The 27,162-nt window shown below is 33.6% G+C and overlaps 2 protein-coding genes across 2 annotated transcripts; one reads left to right on the top strand and one right to left on the bottom strand.

The window, feature by feature from the left end:
• The first annotated feature begins 16,547 nt into the window (after positions 1 to 16,547).
• Positions 16,548 to 22,821, top strand: LOC128396041 (polyribonucleotide nucleotidyltransferase 1, mitochondrial-like). Its single transcript, XM_053356562.1, has 3 exons — positions 16,548 to 16,559; positions 16,625 to 16,747; positions 16,975 to 22,821. Exons 1-3 carry the CDS (start codon positions 16,548 to 16,550, stop codon positions 17,833 to 17,835), a joined length of 996 nt encoding a protein of 331 aa, XP_053212537.1. The 3' UTR covers positions 17,836 to 22,821.
• LOC128395984 (nodal modulator 1-like) lies at positions 22,512 to 27,137 on the bottom strand. Its single transcript, XM_053356482.1, is given in 6 exon segments — positions 22,512 to 23,885; positions 23,888 to 23,925; positions 24,003 to 24,574; positions 24,577 to 26,492; positions 26,590 to 26,818; positions 26,898 to 27,137. Coding segments are annotated over 6 exon segments (3,654 nt in total). The 5' UTR covers positions 27,050 to 27,137; the 3' UTR covers positions 22,512 to 23,138.
• Between the last annotated feature and the right edge of the window lie 25 nt (positions 27,138 to 27,162).

Below are 27,162 nucleotides of genomic sequence, written 5' to 3'. Positions count from 1 at the left end.
ATCGCTGATGGTAAACCTGATACCTTGCTAGCTGATAAATACACTGCTATAACATCAAATGAATTCGCTGAATATTTGGACCGGATGCAGATTAATATCACTTTCATTCCCAAATCATCACCCCAAAGTAATGGACTTTGTGAGCGTGTTGGAAACACAATAATCGATAGGATCAGAATCAATATGATCTCCAACAACTATCGATATGGCTGGGTCAAGTACTTACAACGTACGATCTTCGAGTACAATCATACTCCTCATGCTGTCACCAAATTTACTCCATTTTATCTGTTTAATGGAAGTAAACCCGAAAACTGTGATGATATTCAATTCCCTGAATTAGATGAAGCTCGGACTCAAGCTTTCAGAAATTCATTGGATAATCATCGAACTAATGCTGACCTTTTCAACCATAAACATGATGACTATAAATTTGCTGATAACGAAATTGTTTACGTTAAAAATCTTGCTGGGATCAATAAGAGGAAATTAGATCCAAATAGCTGTGGACCATACAGAGTCGCTGGAAAAATTGCTGATAACATTTACAACATTGCCATCTCGGAATCACCTCTCAGAATTGAACAGGTTCATTCCAAGCATCTCATTCCAATCAACAAGCTGAAGAGAACCGCTGAACAACCATAAATTGTCTCTCCATCTCCCTTTGTTTAATCATAAGGGTGGGGGTGTAATGTAAAGAAGAAATTGGAGAAAGAAAATCAAAGGGATATTAATTCCTCTTTCTTTTCTCTTTCCCTTGATTTAACTTCTCTTTCTTTTTCTCTTTCATTTCTCTTTCTTTTGCTTAATTTTTCTCTTTCTCTGCCTCCTACTTTTCCCCTACATTTAATTTTGGTAATTAACTAATTGTTGTAAATTTTGATGGTGCTGATTGTTGCGGTTGTTTTTGTAAACAACATTTGATTTAATTGTTGATTGTTGATTAACAACAATGATCATTTTTATTAATTGATTTCATTGTTGATGATGATGGTAAACAACAACAACAACAACAACAAGGTCAATCAATCATTAGCTTTTGATGGTGATGGTTCAACTAATTAATATGTTTGATTTTAATTTAATTTAATAAAGTTAATTTGTTTTAATTTTAAATCAAGTTGATTTAGTTAATTAATTTTAATTTCAGGAATCGATTTGGTTTATTTCCAAGGAAGTGAATTAATTTGGAATTCATATTTGGAAAATTAAACTAATCGTTTCCATTGCTGAAATTTCTAGCTGTTACTGTTGCTGCTGCTGTCCCACCTTATATATAATTGGGATAAAGAACACTCCTATACATATGATGCACGGAAGTGAATGAGTGATTTTTTGCATATTCAACAACTTTTGCCATATATTCCATGGTGAACGAATTTGTAGAAATGTCCAGAGGTTCCTCTGTTGAAACATAATTTTCATCTTCTTCAGAAGAATCAAACACCAATTCCTCAAAGCTTTCAAGCTCACAAGACTTGTTTCCATCCAAATTAACCATTAAATTGACAATGGTGTCGATAAACTCATTATCATCTTGAAAACGATCTTTTCGATTTCGAGGTAGTTTAGCACATACTTTTTGCAGAAAATCTTTAGCTGATATAGTAGTCATTATATAAAAGCAAAAACTTAAATTAATTGACAAAAAGAAACTAAAATGTAAGAATAACGCATTAAAAAAATAGAAACTAAAAAATTTTCTCACAAACGGAAACGGAAGAGGTGGCAGCAAATATATATTTTTTAGTTGCTGATACATCGAGATGTATCGATTACCACTATCGATATATCGATATCGAATTAACAGATCGTGGACATCCCTTGTTAGTGTGATTAAAGCGGAAGCATAAGGAGCAATGTTTTTCTGGTAAATCAATAAGATTGATTTTTGTAGAGTTTCTGCTGTTCTGGTAATTTAATTGTCTAGTGTAAGATAATAGGTTTTGGTGAGCAGTTTTAGTTTATCAGGGTCATTCGCTGTAACTGTTAACTTCGTGAATTTGTTCATCTCTTTTGGGGTACCACATATATCATTATCGGGTGATATTAACTCGGGTCGCCAAACATGGCCATAGTAATTGGTGTATTTGGTGGCGAAGATTGATAGAATTAGATAACATTTTCTGAATACTGAACTTGATGAAGTTGGTTTAAACTGATTGTAATAATCTTGATTATTCTTCTTTCGTTGTTTTGATGAGATGAAAAACCTGGACCTGTATTTTTTAGTAGTAAATTTTCCATTTTCTTTTGGAAAGCGATTAACTTTGGATCTGGAGGAGCATTTGTTGTATTCCAATCGTCTTCTTCCATCCTAATTGTAAAATAAAGAAAAGAAAGAAGAAAACTTCAATTATTCATCTACCCCAAATCACCGGAGTTTTGAATAATAAGTATTAAATTACCCATCACCGGATTGATTGAAATTTTATCATAAATTTGAATTTTATTACCCAATCACCGGGTTAATTAAAATTTTATCATTAGGACTTTAAAAACCCAATCACCGGATGAAAAGTACATTTTCATTTAGTTGATTTTATCTCCATCACCGGAGAATTTTGAAAACCTGCCCCAGCACCGGAGCATTGATTTTATTTGTATTAATAACACTGATGTAAAGGTATAATAATGTCCTTATTTTCCTTATTTTCTTTATTAACTATCACAGAGTTGATTGATCTTTTTGGATAAGGGATTAATCTACAACCAATAACACAACACAAGAAGCTGATTGTAATACTAATAAGTATCCAAATCCACATTGGTACATTATTCTCCAATTGATTTTAAGGTGATTGATACTTGTTTCAATTTTCTCTTGAGCTTCATCGATTAATGTGAAATCAAGTGGTTCAATTTGTAATTTTTTAGCCGATGGTTGAGTTAATCGTAAATTGATTGCATGTGTATGTTCTGATACCGGTGAACCTTGACTGTGAATTTGGAACTTCTGAACTGTATATTCTAGGTCATCGATAGTAAAATTAGTATATTTTGATAATCTTATCACATTATTTGGACAAATATATTTAATATTACTATATAAAGTAATTGGGTGTCCTGCACAATGTATTAAATACTGCTCTCCCATTTGTTTAACTTAAATCGTTTCTGCGTATGTGGTAACATTAGGGCTATTGCTGAAACAAACTTCATTCTTCCAAAGTTCAATTTTCTTCAAGTTTTCTTTACAATTCGATACTTTCTTAAAAATAGGATTATGACCTTTCAAGTCCTTCTCGCTAATCTCACAGAATCGATAATCGGTGATGTTGACTAATACATATTCTGGACCTTTATATGTAACTTTACAAGTGTGTGTATTATTTTTATTATATAATGTAAATGCATCTGCTTGAAATATTTGGTTAGTGGTATCTCGTAAAAATGTTGTAAAATTTATCATTAATGTTGGAAATCTTTCGTTATTGTATACGTTTACATTAACATTTTCAATTTCATCTAATGAACATTCTGGTGAGCATGGTAAAACAATTCTGGCGAATTTAAAGAAGTTCTTATCAATCCTTGGTTTAGCTTCTCTAATTGTTTCATTAAAATGTTTTAATTGATTAAGTTGGTTATTTGCTTGCGTTACTGTATCGGCGGCTTGAAATGTTATTATCGGTAAATATTGAGGCAGTTGATTCACATTGAATTGAATTAGAAACAGTTGTTGGCTTACATTATGTAATTGTTCAAACTGTTTTTTTATCAGCTTCTTATATTCTTGGTTAGACTCTGCGATGGATGTTAGTACTGGTTGTATTTCTATTTCGGGATTGAAAATTTGTTTATATAAATAGTTAACGCCACTAATTACTATTCCACCAACTATTATTGTGGTGGCTACAGTTCCCAGAGTGATTATTTCTCGTCTTATTTTTATAATATTTTCTTCTGGTTTGGTTGTTACGTTCGGTATATTACGAATAGGATTTATGTAATTTTCATCAATAAATGATGAACAATGGTCTTCAAATTTGTCTAGAAATTTACTTACTAATTTACACATGGCTGGATTATACTCACATGTAATGGATTCATTTCTTTCCTTGTCTGTTTTTAGAACGATTGAAATTTCTTTTCATGGGTTTGAAAATGCTAGTATAACAGAGACCTGTTGAGCTGATTTTCTTGGGTGATAATCAGTTTTTCTCCATAGAATAGGTTCACCAGAGATAAAGGGAGATATCTCTAACATGATAACTCGTGTAAGTATGCTTAAAATTGTTACTAAATTAATTAAATTTCAATGAAAGTACGGCTTGAGTTGATTACTATGGGCTCTTCTCATTTTTTCCTTTTTATCGGTTCGTATTATTTTATAAGTGGTTTCTCCTTGTTTTTCTATCACTTTATATGGTCCATTGAATTTTTGCGTCAGTTTCTTTGGTCCCTGAAATTGCTTGTACATTACTTCATCTCCTACTTGATAGGTTCGTAATTTCTTCCCATCATGTTGAATTTTTTGATTTTCTTTTGAGTTCAATGAGTTTTGCTTGATCATAAATCTCAGGCCATTTTTCGATTGTTGATTTTAAATTTGATGGTAATTGTTTAAATGTATGGTTGTTAATTATAATAGCAATGGGTAATGTTGGTTGACGACCATATAGTAAATAAAAAGGAGAGGCTTTCGTGGATTGATTTACACTCGAGTTATAAGCGAATCCCAGCACCGGGATTAACTCGCGGGATTTTGAGTGTTTTCTTTTTTACAATAATGAGTTAACATTGAACACAATGTTTGATTTACTTTTTCTGTTAAGCCATTTGTTGCTGGATGATAGGCGGTTGAAAATGACCATTTACTTTGGAAGAAAACTCTACTCATTTGTGGCCACCAATAATGTTGTTTAATTTTATTGTAAGTAGAAAAGATCCCTGGGTGACCGGACAAGATCGAATCATGATATTCTTGCAAAATTTGCTTAATACATCTCTTAGGAATAACTATATTCCAACTCTCTCCATAATGGTTAATTGTTAATCGGTATAATAGATTCTCTCGGATTCTATATTTAGAAATTAATTTCCTTTCTTTGGAATCTAAATGAGAAAAGGTTTCTAATTGCTCAATTATTTTGATGATTCGTTGGTCTCTTCGTTGTTCATCAACTAAATTCATTTTTTCTTCAATAACTTGGTTAACTAATATTGTGAACAATTCTTCACATTCATCTTTTTGATTATCAAAGACAATATCATCAACTGGATATCGTGATAAACAATCGGCATCAGCATGAATTTTCCCTGATTTATATTTAACTGTAAAATCAAATGATTGGAGCGCCATTGCATATCGTTGTAAGCGAGCGGGGAGGACTTTTTTTGAATGAATGTGGCATAAAGCACAATGGTCAGTTACTACTTCGAATTTAATTCCCTCTAAATAGACTTGGAATTTTTGTACTGCCCAAACGATGGCCAAGCATTCCTTATCAGACACTGGATAGTGTAACTCGGCTCCTCTTAATATGCGGGAGGCGAATCCAATAGGGTGGTAACCATTATTATCTTTTTGTAATAGAATTGCCCCCAGACCGTAACCTGAGGCGTCAACTCTTAATTGAGTTTCTTTCGCTGGATCATAATGAGCCAGGACTGGTGGTGTTGTTAATTTAAATTTTAATTCATTAAAAGCATTTTCTTGTTCGGGCCCCCAATCAAAAGGTAAATCTTTTCTTGTTAAGTTAGTGAGAGGTCGGGCGATGTTAGCGAAATCTTTTATGAATCTTCGATAATAGGAGCATAGAGCAACAAAAGATTTTATATCTCTAACTGTCCTAGGAGTAGGGAATTGTTGAACTTTTATTATTTTCTCTGGGTCAACTTGTTGACCATTCTCACTAATCACATGTCCTAAGAACAAAATTTTCTTCTTCAAAAATGAGCATTTATTAGGTTTCAAAGTTAACCCTGCATTCTGGAGTCTCGTAAATATCAATTCTAATTTACCCAAATGTTCCTCTTCATTTTCTGAATAAATTAATAGATCATCAATAAAAACTAAGCAAGTATTATAAATTAATCCACTCAGAACAATTTTCATCATTCTCATAAATGATGGGGTCCATTTGCTAATCCAAAGGGTAATCTAGTGTACTCATATAATCCACTTGGAGTGAAAAAGCTGTATTTTGTTGGTCCTTTGGATCCATTGCCATTTGATGATAACCTGATCTTAAATCCTATAATGAATAGAATTTCATTCCTCTTAGGCTGTCAAGATAATCTTGGATGTTTGGTAGTGAAAATTTATCCTTAACTGTTATTTCATTTAATTTTCTATAATCTACACACAATCGCATTTCTGTGGTTCCCTTTTTTGATACTAATACAATTGGTGATGACCATGGTGAGCAGGATGGGATAACAATTCCATCATCTATTAATTCATTAGTTGAAGTTTCTGCTACTTTGCTTTTTAAATCTGACATTCTATAAGGTTTTTGAGATATTGGAGGATGATTTCCAGTATCGATTGAGTGAGCATAAACATTAGAGAATCCTAATTCTTTGGGTGTGGCAGCGAAAACCACTTGATATTTAGTTATTAATTTATTTAATTTGTTTCGTGTTGTTGGTTGAATTTCACTGTTCACTTCAAGTTTTAAGTCATTAATTATATTATTAATATAAATTTCTTCATCAACTAAATTTTCTTCCCCATCACCGGAGACTGAAAATAATGAAGATGAACTAATTGTTGAAGAATAGTCACTTATTGTGATTAATTGTGAATTTGTTGATGATTGTATTTGATTCGAATCATAATTAGATGAGACGATTGATGATGTGGTTAATTGCTTTGTGTTTGATTTAAAATTTAAATCTATGGTTTCAAATTTTTCTTTTGGGTTCAATGGAATGATTAATTTTCTTCGTTTACAATCAATGAAAAATTTTCCTTTTTCTAGAATATTTTGTCCGATTATGGCTTCAATTCTTGACGGCAAAGTATCATTAAATATGGAATAGAATATTGCCCATAGAATCATTAAGATAATTGTCGTGGTATATCATCGTCATCTTCTTCAACTAGTCAAATCTCTCTCTCTCTCTTTGGCGAATCATTGTGATAATTGACGTGGGTTATCGTCATCATCTTCTTCAACTGGTCCTATCTCTCTCTCTCGAACGGAACGGAACGGAACGTTGGTTCTTTCTGGTGAACAATTAGGCTTTCGGAAAATCGGAAGCTCATGGAGAGCCTTGACAATCTCCGAAAAGAGACTCCAATATTTTATATTTGCGTTTATTGCCGTAAAAATTCAGTGTCAGCCAGTAGCCTTGAAGGTCACATTTTCCCGGAAAGATCGCGAAATGGCGCCTAAAGATTCGAAATAAACTGTCGAGTGAGGAAGATAAAAGAAGCTATTAATCAATGTGTCCCGAAAAGACATGGGAAATTTAGAATTGATCATTGGTTCTTTATTCTTTCAAGACATGATGGCAAAATTCTGGAAAAAGTGAGTATTCAGAAAAAGTGCAGCAAGATGTTGACGCTCTTCTTAAGAAAGTTGAAGAAGATTATTTCAAGGAGGATTAGTGATAATTAAACTGACTGGTAAAAATAAAGATTAAGAATTAAAATTTTTATGCGTTTCATTCATTCAAGCTTTTTTTAATGAGCTTGGGAAAATCGGAACTTTAATCGCGGTAGATTGGAACTTTTAACTTTTCGCCTTTTGTCGAATACAATACGGCCACAGTTACAGGTTTTTGAGGTAACTTCCTTGAGAAAACCATTCATCTTAGCCATCTTGAATTTCTTTAAGCGTTAATGCTATTTTCATTCCATAGTTACAAAAATCAAAATTTCGCACCTCCATATTACTGAGAGTTTGACTAGCGTTATCATCTGCATAGCCCACAATTCCACCAACGTTGAACATGTGAATGAAAAGACGCAATTCATCCTCAGATTTATAATTGATAATGTTGTAATAAATTGTAATAATCAAAGAAACAAGCTTGTTTAGTTTCCCTATCAAAACTGAATAGTAGTGATATAATACCACCTCTGGAACAAAAATTTACTCTTTCTGTTTTTTCTCTCTCTCATCATCATTTACCGAGTTATAAATGGCGGGAAAAACAAAAAATTAAATAATTCATATTTTTAATTATTGATCAATGTATCATCATAGAGCTCATAAACAAAATGAAGTCTATCAATTACAGGTAATGAATATTCTTCATTGTTTTTATGATATGCACAAACTTCACAATCAACACTAAGATCATTGTAATCAAATCCTTTCGTAGATAAATCGTATGTTGATATACCCCACAATTCCAATAGATTACTTGACCTTCTATCCAAGCAGGCGATAACAGATCGTCCTTCCTTCTTTATACAGGTCCAGAATAGGTAAACAAAGTGAAAAATTTTATCCTCTTCACAGGTTGAATTGCGGAGATGGCGAAGATAACATAATTCCGACCAACCGGTTCGAATATTACCAAAGAGAAAACGATAGAGCTCACAATATTGATCAGTTTTCAATCAATAAACTTTAATTACTTTTTAATTAATATTTTTAATTACCAAAAGTTTAATATGCCAAAGTGGTTGAAAAGATCAGCGAAAAAACAACGATTATTAAAAAAATCATATGCAATAACCAAAAGGGAAAATAAACTTTTTTCTGAATTTAAGTGTAAACCCTTTTCAATTGTTTTACCTAAACTGGATTTGGAAATAGTGAAAAATTATATACATCCACCAACTGAATCAATTGTTAACCCTTTTCATCGTGATCACTCAACCGAGGAAATTGAAAAAATCAAAAAAGAGTTGAGTGAGTTGGCTGAAATTGAAAAAAACGAGTTAGCTAATGATTTCATCAAGTTTCTTAGTGATTATGATAACTTGGATGAATCAATCTTTGATGAAGATTTCATTAACTCGGTGTTAAAGGATAATATTCAACCAGTTTATGACTTTGAATCGATCATCACTGATCATTTGATTCATTTATGAATAAATAATCACCAAAATTTCATCAATAAAAAACTCAATCGTCGAATTTATTTTCGTGTAATAATTCGTGTAAAATGATGATGATGAGAGAAAAAAAGAAAGAGTAAATTTTTGTGCCAGAGGTGGTATTATATCACTACTCTGAATAAACAACCGGCTTCATCAAACATCATAACTACAGAGTTGGGTTATGAAAAGAAAATAATCGAGCAAAAATTTTTGACTTAAATGAGGTAAGACTGTTCTACACTAATCAGTTGACAAACAACTGAAGATGAAAGTTTATACTCTTCCAAAAATAACAAATATTGTGACATGTTGGGACTTGTGTAGAAAGATCAACATTAAAGGTACTTCAGGAAAAACAAGAAAACGTTTTAATGCAGATGTTATCAAAGAGAATGGTAAATGTTTACTTTTTACCTCTTGAAATCGCATGTTTAAGTGAGGCTTCAACCGTCCATTTCGCTGTGAATCATGGAAAACGTGATACTGATGTGACCCAACAAGACGATTGGTAAATAAGCATGGAGGTGAATGAGATCCATGGATTAACATTTCAGTGTAATGGCCAGGGTCTTCTACCAAATCAAGCCTTCAGCTTACTCGCAACATTTTATGGTAGCAGCACCAACCAGAACAAGTTTCTCGTTGGTTATTCATCATCAGATGCTCAAGGGATCCGGCGAAAATTGGTAATACCAAGGGTAAGACTCACTCCAACATGTGATGATACTACAGGGCTATTCAGCTATTTTTACCGATGTTTTTTGCGATTTTCTCAGCAACTAAGAGTCAGAGAGACACGAGACTTGAGTGGTATGAGTTCGAGCGATACTCAATTGTAATATCAAAAGATCAAGGTCATTCAGGTCATCGGTAAAATAACACGTTTCAAGGTCATCTGAAGGTAGTACAGTTATCCTTCACATTTTTAACCCTGAAAAATGAGTTTAGAGATCCTTGTTGTCACAGATTCTGAGATATTACAGTTTATTTGAATAAATGTTGAAAATCTTCTATGCCATGAATTTAAAGCTCATAGAAACATCAAAACTTGTCAGTAGTGTCTCTGAAATTCACGAAATTTCATCTTATTCTATACCTGAACCCCATGTAAACCCTTTTATGTTGACCTCTTTTATATTTTTAGACGTAAATGCAGTCAGAGACTACGAATGTATTATTTGTCAAAATTTAGCAGAAACCCCTCTGTACACAAACAAGAAACTAATTGTAAAGTTATGTTTTGTAGCTCTTGCCTTTTAGATTACCAAAATCGAAATAACTTCGAGTGTCCCGCAAGATGTGGGTTACCCTTCAACCGCAGCCATCTGCAAAATACCGGTCCCGTTTCAATGAATAAATTTAGCAAGTTACTAGTTCAATGCCCAGATAAGGAATGCAATCAAATTATGACGGTAAGACGGTACAAGGTCCACGTCCAAAGAAAACACTGAACAAATTGGATTTGACCAGTGGACTGGTCACCATAACGTCGGGGAAATGTTTGCAACCAACATTGCCAACTCTAAAAAAAGATGAAGATAAGGATGGCGAAGATGATGAGGATGGAGATGAGATTGAAGATAAAGATGATGATAAAAATATAACACAAATTGTATTAGTTAGAATAGGGATCTCATCCCAACAACAATAAAAGTCTATTACATATGAAATATGTGAAGTGAAGGTGACTACAAGGTCAACAATGACTATAATAGGCAATTTCTTGCAGTGTTAGCATCAGAAGCAATCATGTGTAGAGCACAAACTACTTATGATTTCAGAATAAAGTCTCAACTTCTATTCATTTATACTGATATCATTCATGAACATTTCGTTGGTGATACAAATGCTCGGGTGCTAAGAGTAGTACCACTTTTATGAGACAAAAATGATAACCTGGGTCATATCTTTTATAACAAGCCAAACTATCTACCTGTCAGATTAACACATTTAGATTATATAACAATCAGTTCACGTGATGAAAATGGAAATATGTTGCAATTCATAGATGTAAGAGTACACATTAGTTAACACTTTAAAAGAAAAGAAACTATAAAAGAAGTAACTCTTTAAATCTTTTGGAACTAGTACTTAACATAAGAATGGGTCGTAAAGTTTATTGTGAATGTAACAGTGATTTTACAAGTCACTTCCAGCAACAAGCAGGGAAGGGTTTCGATGATATAACAATCTACCGAGGTCAGCCTTATCAGCGAGGTTATGGGTTTGGTAGCATATTCAGAAGAATTGGCATCCCAATCTTGAAGTTTTTTGGCCAGTGAGTTATTAAAGACTGGTATAAATGTAGGTAAAGATGTTCTAGATGATAAAAAGGAGGAGGCTTTAAAAACTAGAGGAAAAGAAGTTATAAGATCTGCAGCTAAGCGTGGGTTATCAGAAATCGAATAAGCTTTTTAACAACAAGGATCAGGTTTCAAGAGTAAGAAAAAAAGATTATTAGAATGAGAAAACAAAAGAAAAAGAAACAAAAAGTTGTTAAAAAACGGTTATAAGAAACGTTTATAAGATAATCGGTCGTGATGTTCATCCAAGTTGATGTCGATCTCTTTATCATAACCAGCACATGAGTGCATGAAGAGATCTTCAACCGAATCCTTAGATTAATATAGAATCCTTAATTGATATAGGAATCATCTACAATACCCTATTACATTAGTGTTATCATAATTAATTTAATTCTTAATTGTAGTTAATTGTCCTGTGAACATACATAGATTACTCTAATATACACTTCGATGTATTAATTAACACTTAAAACTATGTTATACATCATTATATAACAATGCACTAATCTATTGGATCATTAGTTATTATCTTTAATTAATAATAATTGTACTTATTATATAACCAGTAACTCTAATTAACAAGAGTTAATTGTCATAACAATTAGTGAAATCAATTAGCGCATTTGATTGCGTAATAACAAGCTAATTGTTATATAAAAACAATGATAAAATACCATTGGTAATTGTAAGTGGGCGTGGCTAAATGGTCACTATTTATAACCTTTGAAAGTTTTAATTCATTTTCACTTTCGACCTAAGTTGACTTACTTCATTATTTTGATTTGTTCTATTAACTTACAATTTCATCACCATCCTCAACACCACCATTAGAATCTGTTGACAAAAATGCCTAAATTGATTTCTTTTGACAAAGTCCCCAGGACTGTAGTAGTGTATCCGAGTAAATGTTGCTTTGCTTGTGGCGAAAAACCTCTTAATTTGACGAAAGATAAGTCAAGACCTTCCGAACCTCGGACTAAAGCTGTTCCATTAAAAGTGACCAGAAACCACCCATATTACAACTACATTGTGCCTCCATTTCGAGCACCACTATCATCGTCAACACTATCTCACGCAAACGGGGAACGAAAGGTCAGTAGTATAAAAAGTACATCTCTGGCCCATTTTTGCACAGGGTGTCCCAAACGGTCCAAAATGTTCCTATAGGGTGTCTATACAGGGTGATCATACCGGTTGTCTATACCGGGTGTCCCTATATACAAGTCCATTTCTAGCCCATTCTATATGAAACCAATATACAGTGACCTTATGATAAGTAGTGACCTCTGGTGGTGACCTTGAGAACCAATTTGGCTTTTAAAGCTTGATTATTATGACTCATTACAATTTTGATTGGTTGTTATTCTATTGGGGTGGCTAAAGGGAGCCTTTTTCACTCCCTCATTGTGGTATTATAGAACAGATTACTATATTTACGTCATTTCTTGTTTAACTTCAACAGTGTAAACATCAAAAAGTTGATTGTGAATTTTGGGTGAACTTCAACCAATTTGACTTGAAGAAGTGTTAATTGTGAATTTTGGATGATCTTCAGTCGTCCAACTTTAATAGTGTTAATTGTGGATTTTGAATCAACTTTACTCGATCAACGAAACAGTTTTATATTTCCGTTCTCAATAAACTTGTTTACTTCGAGCAACAATTTCAACTTACAGGTGTGGAAAATCTACGCGATGAAATCCTGGATTACTTCAGTGAACTATGTAAAATGAAAGCCGAAGCAGAAACCGTGAATGTAACTTCAAGTAATGACACTCATGTTACACTGGAAAATATCAAATGGTACAATACAATAATAAATAAAATCTACCTTCTATATGAGTTTACATACGAAGGGGTTCTTCAGGTTATTGATGTGTCTTCAAAATTTCATGAAAGCCAAGATTCAACAACTGAGATTTATAGAAAATCAAGTGTCAACAAGTACAAATAATTGAAAAGTGTACACATATAAGAAACAATTTATAAAAGTATCTGTAAATTTAAATTATAATAAATTGATATAGACTGATTTTATTGTGTCTATTTTGATATTAACTATATCCTGTGTGGAAATTCTCCGTCACAGTCATTCAAATAAAAATTTCGTCTGTTCCTCGAAAAAAAACATGGCTAGTAGAATAATAAATCAGGACACTGCAAGGAATAAAATGACTGCTCTAAAAATCGGGCTCAACATCTACGGAAACGAATAGAAGAGATGGGTTAGTCAGGTATAAATGAATGGACTTATGAGTATACGAGAAACCGTGAAATCCCACATATATTAAAACGTAAACTACCCGGAAAAGAACACCCTGCTTACCCTCTATGTTGTGAATTGATTGTAGTCGATATTATACGGATACAAATCTTACGAGGATTAATTGAAAATATACACGCTCCTACTAACTCTATCATGTATAATCGTGTGTATGTGTATGTGTAATGTGTATCTCTTAATTAAATATCTTCCGCACGATTTCGTTTCTGTTTAGAGTTTAACCGAATAAACAAATTCAAATAAAACTTTATATGTCAAACATAGTATTTAATTTTTGATTATCTTTTCTTTTTTCCATCAAAATATTTCTGTTTTTTTGTCAAAATTTGTTTCAAAGCTCTTTACAGATAATTTTTTTATAAATTCATAATTGATAAATCAGAACTATTTCAATTGAATATAACAGGTAGTGGGGGTATATAATGGGTTGTTTTCTACGTTTTTTATTTTAAATAAGAGCTGAATACGAATTATATCAATTATATTCAATTGACATACATAATTATATGTTGAACTTTCTGGTGGAGGCATTTCCCTTTCCAAAACTTTCTTTATTGAGCCTGTCGAATCTTCTTGAGTAAATGTTATACTCCAATTATCGAAAGAAAAACCAAGATATTTTAATTCGGAGATAATTGGTACCGCGGATTTCGTCAAACCATCCAAACAGTATCGATAGTCACTTTTTAGTGACAAAATATGAACTTACCACTTTGAATGTTGAAAGTTAAATGGTATTAATGAATGATCTTAATTCATACGGATGCTTAAATCTTCATCAAAGCAAACCTCAGGAAGATATTCAGGATCACGCATTCAGTGTTCGCATAATGTGAATAGCTTGCACTCTTAGTAGATCAATTTCCAAAAGTTCATTATACTTATGGAAAACTGAACTGTGTGGAGGTGGTCTCGGTCTTCGGAGTACTTTTAAAATTGATCCTTCTAAATTGAATTGGTCGTATGGTAGATCATTCACATTGTAGTGGTTACCATACTCTTTCAATTCCTTTTCTAAAGGGGCAGCTCTTACGATTAATATCGTGTAAATATCCAAATATTTACTATACAGTAACCTCTTAAATAGATCATGAGGAAGAAGCATCAAATTACATATTTATTCTCGACTTAATTTTATTTTCTATACTCACTCTTTCTCTATACGAGAGAACCATTTTTGATGCAAACTAAGGTATTCTATTTAGGAGATAGCCAAGTTAAACTAGAATGATGCAAAATAAGTTAATCAAACAAAAATAATTTGTAACTATAATATTAAAACTTGTCACTAGAGATAAAAAGACAAGCCTGATGCTCATCACAAATGATTATCATTATTTCTAAGACTAGCTATATATAAAAACATCTTATAACATACACTAAATGTGTACTTATCACTAAATGGAAAGACTCAAAAAATAACGCTTGAATCGGATTATGTAGATAAAACTTCTGAATATATCTGAATCTGAATAATAACTAAAGAAAGATAAAAAGGATAAGTTCATTTCTCAGGGTTAATTGAGCTAACTTTTGCTCATCACTAGAGACGAAAGGACGGTCCCAAAGACCATCACAATCGTCTCTTGGACTCGCATGAGAAAATGGAAAATCAACTTACCACTACGAAAGATGAAAACAAACTGAGACCTTAACGGGACTTGCAATAATTATTCCAAGTGTAAGAGAAATAGACACAATAAACATCTGCTTGAATTTGATTGGACATTGTTCAACATCTGGCCTGAAACATCTGGAATTTAACATCTGGCATTGTAAACTCGCTGTCACGTAGGCACCTCTCTTTCTTTTTGTCTGTCTATTTCTCTGTCTACGGTCACGTAGTCAAAACCAATGATATATGTAATGTAAAGTCAACTTTTGGAAAGAGAAACCAAAGGATAAGAAATCCTCTTTCTCATCTCTTTCTTTATTTTCTTTTTCTTTCTTTTTCTCTTTCTTTTTCTCTTTTATTTTCTCTTTCTTTTTGATTTAATTTCTCTCTCTCTCAACCTACAATTAATTAACTAATTGTTGCCAAACATTTATTGTTATTGTTGCTATTGATCAACCACAACAGGTTAACAAATATTAATTTTGTTAATCAACATCAATTGTTGATGATGATGATGATTTGATTGTTGATGGCAATCAACAACAACAACAACAACAAGTCAGTTGATTACTAGCTGATGTTGGTGATGGTTAATTAATCATGTTGATGATTAATTAAATTTATCTAAATTAAAAATTAATAAAGATTAAATTGTTCACTCTGAATTGAGTTAATTAATTAATTCCTTTTCAGCTTCGATTGGTTATTATTTCCAAGGAAGTGATAAATTGGAATTCATATTTTTGGTGTTAAATTCTGATTGGAAATATTCAGTGAAATTTCTGGCTGAAGCTCTTTATTTTACATATAAATAGCATGACCTACAGTTTTAAGCTCAGTTTGTCTCCAGCTTTTGACTTGGTAAGTTCAGATTGATGTTTAAATGCGAGTCCAAGAGATGTATGTGATAACCTTCGGGGTTGTCCTTACATCTCTAGTGATGAACAAACTCTTCTGAATTCTAATTCATGTTTTATGAATTTATATAATTTTATTCTAACCATTTTCTTCATTTTTTTCATTCATTTATCAGATTTCCGTTTACTTTTCTTGAATCTTCTGCACCTCAATTTTCACCAACATTCTCAACCCTCTCTTCTTTAACAAAAAAATTTCATACTGAGTTTTCATAGTGTAAGTTAATCCGACTTCTTTTATAAAGCATTACATTTTTGTGATGACCTTCAAGTTTGTCCTTTAGTCTTTTGTAATAAGCTTTTATACTGAATTTATATATGTTTTTTAATTCATTTATTCCTTATATTCTTTTTCTTTTCAATAGATATTCTTTACGGTTTTACTTGAGTTTTTAAAATTCTAAATATCGATATAATGGATAGCCAGGTAAGTTTTCTTGATACATGAATTTTGAGTTTGAATGTTCATAATGGATGAATTTTTCTTTACAGCGTTACCCTGAAGGATTAACTAAAAACCAAAAAGCCAAATTTAGAGCCAAGGAAAGAGCTCAGAAAATGAAGGAAATGCCGCAAAATGACATCCATAAGCAGAAACAGAACAGAAACTTATTGGTATGTACCAACGAGTATTGGTTACTCCTGAAGGTGAAAAAAACGAAATGAAAAAATTATCGCCGCTGCGGAAAAAAAGTTAGGCGAGAAAACCAAAAAATATAAAAATTTGTTTGCTGATGTTGGAAATAAAAAGCCAAAAAATTGATAAAGATGGTGATAAAAACAACTTAAAAATTCATATAAATATACAGCCTGAGAAAATGAGAGAAAAATTATGTTAATGACGGGAAATTGGACACGGAGCCTTAGCCGAGAAAGCACTTCGACTATCAATGCCGATAGATTTTCCCTTCACAACTAGACTTAATTGTGAAGTTCTTGGATCTAACGGGTCGTCTTCTATGGCCAGTGTTTGTGCGGGAAGTTTAGCTTTGATGGACGGTGGAGTTCCGGTTACACATCCCACGGCGGGTGTTGCCATTGGCCTGATTCACACTTCGGAAAACAAAGATGATCATCAATCGTCAAAATTATTACCTCAAGATGAAAAGTTTATCATCCTTACCGATATTCTTGGTATTGAGGATCATTTCGGTGAAATGGACTTCAAGATGGCAGGAACTGGTTCTGGATTAACTGCTCTACAATTAGATATTAAATTACCTCATGGATTACCAATTAAGGTTATCAAAGATGCCTTGACCCAAGGTCAAGAGGCTACTAGAAAAATCCTCGAAATCATGAGCAGAACGATTCGTCAGCCAAATGTTTCTCATAAAGAAAATTGGCCGATAACAGAGACAATTGAGATTCCACCTCATCGTCGATCACGAATTTTCAGTTATGGTGGATCAACAATTCGTAAATTAACTGTTAATTATGGAATTAATTTACGACAAGATGATGGCGATCCAAATAAATTGATTCTCTTTGCACCGGACAAAAAGTCTTATGAAATTGCCAAGAAAACGATTGATCAACTTCTCGAGATGGATGATTACGAAAAGAAACTTGAATTCAAAGCAATTTACACGGCCAAAGTTGTCGATATAATTGATTCCGGTGTTAAGGTGATCATTTTTCCCGGGATGGATCCCGTTTTCATACCAAATCGAACTCAACAAATACTACTAATACAAAAGTAAATCACTCGTATCATCACATCATCATGGACGAAGTTTGATTCTGGTAAAAGACAATAGAGGGCGTTTGAAAATCTTATGATTAGAGCTTGACAATGTTTGATTTGACTCCTTATTCATTTATTTGTTTACCTTTTTCTTTTACTCTATAATAAAATGAACGTTTCTCTAAGTAAGAATTTAACTTCTTTTCTGATTTAATTTGTGAAATATCACCACTGAACCTTTACTATGACTGTCTCTGAGCAGACGAATGTTAAAACTAGTGAACAAAACATCAAAATTACACCCTGTACTGAAGAGGAAAAAAGCTTTGCTATGAATGAAACAATTCCTGGTGAGATGATTATATACCTGTATGTTCATGGGGAAAAAATGGCTCCTCGAGAGATTGTTCAGAAGATGTTGTGGAAATCTAATCATCTTAAGGAAGAATGGGTGAGAGAGGTTCAACAAATGAAAAACAAAGATAATTTGCTAATCTTCATTAAGCTAACAGCTGAAGCCAGAAACAAATTAATGAAGAAGACTGATCTTTATGTCAGATACTGTGAATTTCTTCTGCCTGCTTTTGATCTTCTCAGTTTAAATACCAGGTTAATACTTGAGCAGCTCATTACCTCTGACAATCCTGAACTCGCTGTCCACCTATTGAGAGACTATGGTTTCTGTGGCAGAATCTTTGTTGATGTTGTTAAATAGAGTTAATGATGGCGTCGCATCATTGCTGATTCAACAGCAGCTCTCACCAATTGGTGGCTCCCCCATTGGGAGTCGACTCTCTGAGTCTCTGCGAGCGGAAAGTTTGATAACATTTGTTCACTTTTTACTTAGTTCAATGTTGTTTCTCATGGTTTGAAATAATTTGCTTATTTCGCGACAATTACTCCTCCTGAGCTGCCAACCAGATTTAGGGCGATACGAGGGGCAGTGTTGTATGTGCACAGAATCCATCATCTCGTAGCACTCGTGTATCAATAGCTTAAGATTGCATTCAACGAATTTGATATTTTTCATCAGCGCTCTCATATAATATTTGATTGATTTTCTGAAGATTAACAAATTGTTTCGTCTGAATATTAGTTTCATCAAACCCTTAAGCATATTAACATTGTCAGTAACTTCTAACTTCTCGAGCTTCTGTCTTATTTTTTTGCTATTTGATTTTTCGTTTTGTCTATTGGAAGTGGTTGAGACTCTATTTGTCCTTCATTGTTACATTCCATCATTTCCACTTTCTCCAGCGTCCACCCCAGTAGATCGACCAATTCAGACTCTTTAACACTATTGTAACCTTTCTGTTTTTCGTTACAGAGTATTCGAAGTTTACGACTTGAGTTCGCCTTTCTCCTACACAAACTCATCAGAACTCTCTCCTTGTCAAAGTTTGAATAGACACCAACTGGTTCGTAGTGCTCATGAATTTGCATGCCAAAGTTTTCCCTCCAACAAAAGAGTCCCGCTGAATTTATCACAACCCAAACATCACCCCATTCATCACTACCACATGTTTTTTCCGTTATATATTCCCAATCCATTGTCCATGACCAGTGTCTTCTAATCTCAGGAGCCCAACCAATAACAGGAAATGATTCTTCTGAGAAATCGCCACCCCACAGATCCATTATCATCTCCACGAAGTAAGTAGCAAACGGATTGGGTAGACCATGAAGTGATTCAAAGAATTTGTCACGATATTTTGTTTTCTGATGGTGTAATTTACTTGTTATCATTCTGCCCACTCGCATCAACATAATGACTCTGTATTTGTAGAGCTTGTTCTCAAACCAGGGGCTTGGACCCAGAGTCTTCATGCTATGACCTAGGTACGTGTTGTAAAATATTTTCAATTGTTCCACTGTTAAGAGACTCATAATCGCTAATTGTTGTTGATTAAGCTTGATTTTAGCCACCAGTTGTCTAATTATTGCTTCAGGCCATGTGCTCATAACCGTCACCATACCCAGAATGGTATTTGGCTTCCTCGGATTGTTCAGTTGTATTACCTTCGTCTTTGTTTCATTCAATTCAAGATTAATGAGACCAAAGATAAATTTAACCTTGGCGACAGATTCTTTTATACTGTTCGTCATTATCATCACGTCATCCGCGTATGCTAGAACAATCATCTCCTCCGGTCTCGAGTTCAGCATTTTCAACGACTCGTCCATGGCCAGAACAAATAACAATGGACCAAGACCAAAACCTTGTAATCCCTCGGCGTCTTCAACCACCTTCAAGTTACCATTTTGAAAAGTTCGTAGTCGTCTTTTGCGTATGAAGTTCTTTATCATACTTTTAGTCTGTCGGTCCAAAGGTTCCAGTCTTCTGATTATTTCAACTCTCGAAACTTTATCGAATGCTTTAGTTAGATCAGCAGCAATAACATAATCATATTCCCGATACTTATCATATAATTTATACAAGAGTTTCTCTTTCTTCTGACCAAGATAAGCAAACTGCAGCCCTTCATCTATTGCCTGAGTTTCCTGGTTCCATTTTTTAAGACGATCGACCAATATCCTGTCAATTATTTTGGATAAGAACGATTGAGTACGCACGGTCCGAAAATCACCATTCGCTTTGGGTATCAGCGTACCCCCACTAATCAGCAAATCACCCGGTATCCATTCCCTCTTGAATAGTCCGTCAACCATGTTCACAATAGCTAATTTATGTTTGTCCCAAATTTTTAACCAACGTTGAAGGCTGAATGGATCAGCCCACCCTGAGCTACTTTTGAACTTCATGTTGAGCGCTTTTTCTCTTTCCTTTGGATCTAAGCCACATGAGTGAATTGGACGCAAACCACTTGGAGGCAGATTGTATTTTTGAAATAGCATCATTTTCCTGGCGATCGGTAGGTCGAAGGTAATCGTATCGCAGTTTGATCTGCTGCGTACTAATTTTATCAGTTATTCATTATTTAGAGTGTTTACATTACAGACCCGCTTTTTCGCCCGATATTCTTTTAATTTCTCAATGAATTTGTTCCGCTCTTGTGTTCCAGCTTTCCTGAGCTTCTTTTTCAAACGACGAGTCTTCCTGTTTCCAGTCTCGGACATTACCCTTTTAACTCCGCGACCCATATTCAACAGCCAGGAGATTTGATCTTCCAAATTCGCATTGACCGGACAGGACTGTTGATTTTCATATCTTATTTGATAAAGATCCTGATTGTTAATCCGTTTGGTATTGAATTTAATTTTAACAGCCAATCTTATCAAGTGATGATCCAAATTCAGCCATTCGCATTTTTCAATGAACGATTTATTCTCCAGTACTTTCGCATTCGTGAGAGCAATATCAATGCGTGTTCCTCTCGACGATGCAGATCTAACGGCCGGTCTCGTCACACCAGATATAACATCTCTCGGCAAAACTGACACGAATCCCTTGGTGATTAGAGCATTTCTCAATTCTTCAGAGATTGATTTGTTCACATGAGAGTTGTGTCCGCCCATAAATCAGTTTCTAAGTTTACATCACCTATGATAAAACATGAATAATTCTCAGGTAGTTTGAGAACGATATTCGTGAGAGACGCAAGAACTGGCATGTTTCCCGGGCTGGAGTAAACAGCCACCACAATTATATGGCAACCGTTTTTGTTATACATCCCAACGACAATGTTACCAGAGATAAAATGTCTCTTAATTCGCCAAGAAGGAGGAGAGTGAAGTCTAATTCTGTCCCCTTTGATATCGTCTTCATATTGGCCATTGTCCTGGTCTTCACTGCATATTACAAATCGTCTTCCTTCCGAAAGTCTTCCAACAATGTCGCTCGTATTTTTCCTTTTGCAAACATTGGCATAACTAATTTTGATATTCATTTTTCTTTCTTTTATCCTTTTCAGAATATTATTGTTGTTTAACTGTTAAAAGAAATTGTAAATTGAGAAGATAGATTAATTAACTTGTTTAAAGAAAGATTTTGTTTATTTAAGACTTGTAAGTAACATGTTTACACAAGGTTGAGTCTATATAGATAAGTAACCCTCAACTTTGGGTTTACAATAAGAGTTGAAGTCGGTTGGCGCCAAATATGTAAGTCTAAAGGTTAATATAATAGTTAATGAAGGAGAAAACTCGGTTAATTGTGTATTGGTATAAAGGAAGAAAAAATTTTGTTAAATGAGGAAAACAAGTTCCCTTTTAGGTTTTTTCATGTTTCTTTTGAGAACTTATATAGAAGTAAATTGCAATTAATTTTTGTTCTCCTGTTTTTAACGATGTCTGATAATTGGCGAAAACATTAGAATTCTTACGAATTCATAATCACACTTGACCCCAAGCATCTCAAAGTTAATTATCTTATCGAATTGTGGGCATAAAAAGTCGTTGGTTACGTGCTTTCTGTCTATTAGATTATCAGGGGCTTCGCAAGCAATGCAGCTAATGGGTCTACGATTGCATGTACCACCATGATTACTTCGAGATTCACCACAGTTCGAGCATTTCTCATCTCCACTGCAGATGCACATACGCTCACCAACCAGTTTACAACATGATGGACACTGATCAAAGTTAAAATAATCACCAATCTCGATGTTGTCACCATTCTTCATCTCAAGCTTCCAGTTGTTGTTAATTATTTCTGTTCGATTCGCCCTGAAAATAACTTTTTTGAGTTTATCCTTTGTGTCCAATACCTCAAGAATTTGAATTTGGTTTAGCTAAAGAAACTGAATTGGCCTCTAACTTCTGGGTCAGTGAAACGATCTCCAGAAATCATCGATCGATCAATCGATACTCACTCTCTCTACAATAGAACAAAGAAATGAATCAATATTCGATACACAAAATCGACGTGTACTTCAAGCTCTAGATCCAATAGGAGGTAATTGGTTGGAAAACACTGATAGTTGATCCAAATTGTAAATTAAAACTAATTGTTTTTTCGTTTAAACCAAATTTTGTATTTCTCTTTGTATATGTAATCATGTAGTCATTTGATTCCAACAATAAATGTCGATCACTTTTCAAATTATTGTTTATCGTTCATCGATGTTAATTGTGTTTATCATAAAAGCAACAATGAAAAATATTCGACAATTTTAGTTGTTAATAGATAACAAAAAATGATTTAATTCTTCCCGTTTACCTGTATCAATATACATGTAGATGTATAAAAGTGTTTATCGCAGTGTAAATTACAATTGATTTGCTTGTGAGAGAAAAGTTAAATTATTACAAATGATAATTGTTACGAGCAAACAAGATCGTAAATAATAATTTCTCAAGACTATAAGGCTTAAATTAATTTAGATAAAAATTTATCCTAAATTCTAAAAAAAAAGTGTATTAGGTTCGTCGTGATTTGATTTTACGACGTAACGAACCGTCAGAATTTGGAGATGATCTTCCATCGGGATGTATTGTTGACCAAACTTTCTCGATAACATAATCGAAAATCGGTTTAACTTTATCAAATTTGTAGATTATTAAACCTAAAAGGAGAAACAAAGGTAAAGTGAAAAGTGATCCAGTGCTGATGTTATCTTGTTCCCCATTGAAAGAATCTGAATTAGATGATTGTTTTGGATCAAATTGGAATTGAAAATGTGAGTATGTTGTATTGGCCTGGAAAGTAAGAGAGGCCGTTTCATAGTAATATAAATAAGTGGGCAGAGTTGATTCCAATTTTAGAATATACCAACGATTGTCTACTGGAATTTGCGTTGGAATGGAAAAGAAACCACTGGTCACTGGAATTGAGGCCAACAATTGATCGCCAATCGATTCAGAGAAAAGTTTAACACGGAGTGAAGGCCAAAATTCTGGATTAGTTATAATATCTCCAGTCAATTCCATGGTGTTACTCCGAGTGAAAAGTATCAATTTAATGCCGGTAACATCGGCTCTTCCAACGGAGATTATCACATTTTCTGGTAATGAACGTGCGATTAAATTTTGCTCATTTGATTTCTTAACACTAACTCGATAATTGCATCCAGGTTTTAAATCACGAATTCTAAAGTTACCATTAGATTCTGATGTTACCTCTTCTTGTAACTGTTTACAATCAAATCCTTGTTCATTAACTCCATAATACCAACAGCTTCAACTAAAATATTAGCTTCAGGCTCTTCTGTGTAAATAAAACAAATAAAATAAGTCAACAATTAGTAATCAAGTGATTCAGAAATGATTAGATTGTTTAGTTACCTGACATGGAAGTTAACGAGCCATAGCAACTGTAAGCAACTCTTTCACCTTTGACATTGAGTGTAACAGATTCACCTTGTTTAATGTCAACAATTCTTGAAGCTGGATCAAATTTAAACTCTTTCAAAACTGATCTCATGAAATATTCACCAGGATTTAATCCAATAAATGATAATTCACCGGTTGCAGGAGTGATTAGATTTTTACGGAAATTATTAGAACCACCAGAGATGGAGATGAGCACTTCAGGCAATGGTGATCCATCGGCATTAGTAACTTTCACAATTAGTGATGAAAGTTTCTCGCTAACAAATTGACCAAATTTAGATGATTCTTTCAATAAATATCCCACTTTTTCCGCTTTAGCATAAATCATACGGTCAATGGTAATTCCTGCATCACAACAATCAAAAGGACCAGCGGTGTATTTCCCTTCGGCATCCGTGACGGTTTCATACATAAGTTGATCATCACTTCGAGAATATAATTTAATTGTAGCATCCATCAGGGGTGGAGAAATTGATCCTTTGATAAATAGTCCACTACGTCCTTTGAATGAAACAGCATCGAGCAAACAATCAGAGCCCATGGTCTTTTCAAATTTAGGAGGCTTGAATAAAGGGATGTCGACGATGGTACAATTGTGAGCAATTCATTGGGCTCAGCGAATAAGGAAAATTTAAACATTTTGATTAGATTGCCTTGATTATCGGATTTAGATGAGCTGGGTAAATAATCCAATCCATTTGTTGATCCCTTTTGATCGTTAATATTTGATTTACGAGTTAATGAAAGGACAAACTCTTCAGAACTTTCAACTGGAACAGTAACTGTCACCGACCCGGTTAATTGGTGTTTGTAAGCTCGGATAATTAGTGATGAAGATGTTTCCTTGGTTCGAGTATCGAAAATAAAAGGCTCCTTGAGGCCTTTTTCGTTTTTAAATGAATGACATGAGACAGTGTTGACTTCGTATCGACCTGATTCAAGTAAACATTGACGGAAAGGTTGCTGGACATTTTTGATTTCAGCATTAATTGATTTCTTAGATGTTGTATGAGTTATTGTAACTTTCACGGGGTGAGAGGTGACTAGAGTTAGATAATAGCCGATTTGAGTAAACTTGATTCCGGTTAAATCTTCGTCCAATATGTTAATGGTCATTTCATCTTCTTTCCAACACCAGATATTATCTCCCTTACGAAGTCTAAGACGATATTTACCTGGAGCAATAGATTTGAATTTGAATTCTTTTGATTGTTGATCAGGTTGAACACTATCAATAGTCTTATCATCTAAAATTAAATCAATGCTGATATCGTTCACTATAACTTTTGGTTCTTTCAATATTAATGAACCTGAAACAGAGGCAGCGAATTGGTGAAATGTAAGATCGAGTTTGGACTTTTCTTCGATCAACAGTTCTAAATATTTAGGAGTAAATACAAGCTCGTTTTCCTGGTCAACTGGAATAATGGGTTTGAATCGGTATTTTCCCGGCTCTAAAAATGAGCAAAATGTCCCATCCGATTTGGAAGTAATAATTGAATGTGAAACAAAATCCTTTCCAGAACTTTTGGTAATCTCAATTTCTAAAGGAATAGGATTCGATTTGAATTTCAATTGACCACAAGTCTCAAATGCTGAGGCAATTATATCAGGAATCAAAGGTGATGATGGAGATATTCTGACAGTTGTGATCCCGAATATCAGATGAGAAGCTTTCACTTGTAGGGAATATGTTCCAGTCTTCATGTTTTCCAAATGGAAGATACCATCTTTGAGCGAACTGATTACTTTTTCGGTTCCTTTATCATCTTTAACCAAAACCTGAGCACCTTCAATACCTTTGCCTCCCTGGCGGGTTAATATTTTCCCCGAAACACTGAAACCTTCCACAGTGAATCCATTCTTTAACTCGACGTTTTCATGTTCTACTTTAAAGTCAATGTGTGAAGGTTCAACACCAAATTCAATGTTGTTGCCTCTGTAAAAAGCTATCAATCGATAGTTTCCTGGAGGAAGATTCTTGAATTCAAAACGACCTTCAACAGTGGACAGAGTATGACAAAGATAAATTGCTGAAGCTGTGATATCAACTTTACGACTGACAATTGATTCGGTATTACAGCCAGTTGGAACTCTCTTTTTACCAGAAAGGGAATAAAGAGCAAAATTAACTCCACCAATACGTTCACCGTCACTTGTAACTCGTCCACCAACAGAATAACCGCTGATTGTTATCACTTGCTTAGAGTCTTTAGGATCTAAAATTACATTATCATCGGAAACAGTTACAATAATAGAATTTGATCCAACGAAAGATAATTTCTCATCATCGACAATTATCTCATAATCTCCAGGTAATACTTCTTCAAAGGCATAGGAACCTTCAGATTTGGTAATAACACTTTTAATAAGTTTACCAGATTTATCTTTCAGCTTGATAGTTACTCCTTTAGGGCCAGAATCTAAACTATCAGAGATAATCTAAATCAGAAATAAGACAAAAAAAGCAACAATTCAGATAAGAGAGCTAACTTATGATCTACATTCTCGGGTTATGAGATTTTAAAATTCAATTCACCTTTCCAGTGATAGTGAATCCTTTAAATGAGAAATTTATATCGACACCCTGAGTACATGGATCACTTGTACCATCAATTTTAAGTTGCACTTGATTGGGTTCAAATTTCCATCCAAATGGAGCATCAACTTTTAAAACATAATCACCATTATCATAAACAGGAATGAAATAGTAACCATTATTTGGAGCTCCTTCAGAGGTATATTTAAGATTACCACTGGCAGTTAATCTAACCATGGACAAAGAATAAAATAAAATCAATAAATGGAAATAGTTATTACAATCAGAAGAAAATTAAATCAACTTACAATTTAATAGAGACACGAGCATAGTTAATATTTACTATTGATTTTATGAATCCTCCACAAGCAAGTGATCCAGAAACAAGATTCAATTGATCCAGACAAATCAAGCAGATAATTGAAATACTAATCAATAGATTTGAAGAAAAAATCTTCATAATTAAAGTAAAAAAAAAGAATTGAATAAAAATCTATTAATAATACATTGACACCGGTTCACAATTAAAAACCAAATCAAAAAAATTCTTGTTGATAAAATTGAGATCAAGTT

This window comes from Panonychus citri, unplaced genomic scaffold (genome assembly GCF_014898815.1).
Source record: "Panonychus citri isolate SS breed McGregor unplaced genomic scaffold, ASM1489881v1 Contig00142, whole genome shotgun sequence".
NCBI classification, from domain to species: Eukaryota; Metazoa; Arthropoda; class Arachnida; order Trombidiformes; family Tetranychidae; genus Panonychus; species Panonychus citri.
This window is presented reverse-complemented; position numbering and strand designations above follow the sequence as displayed.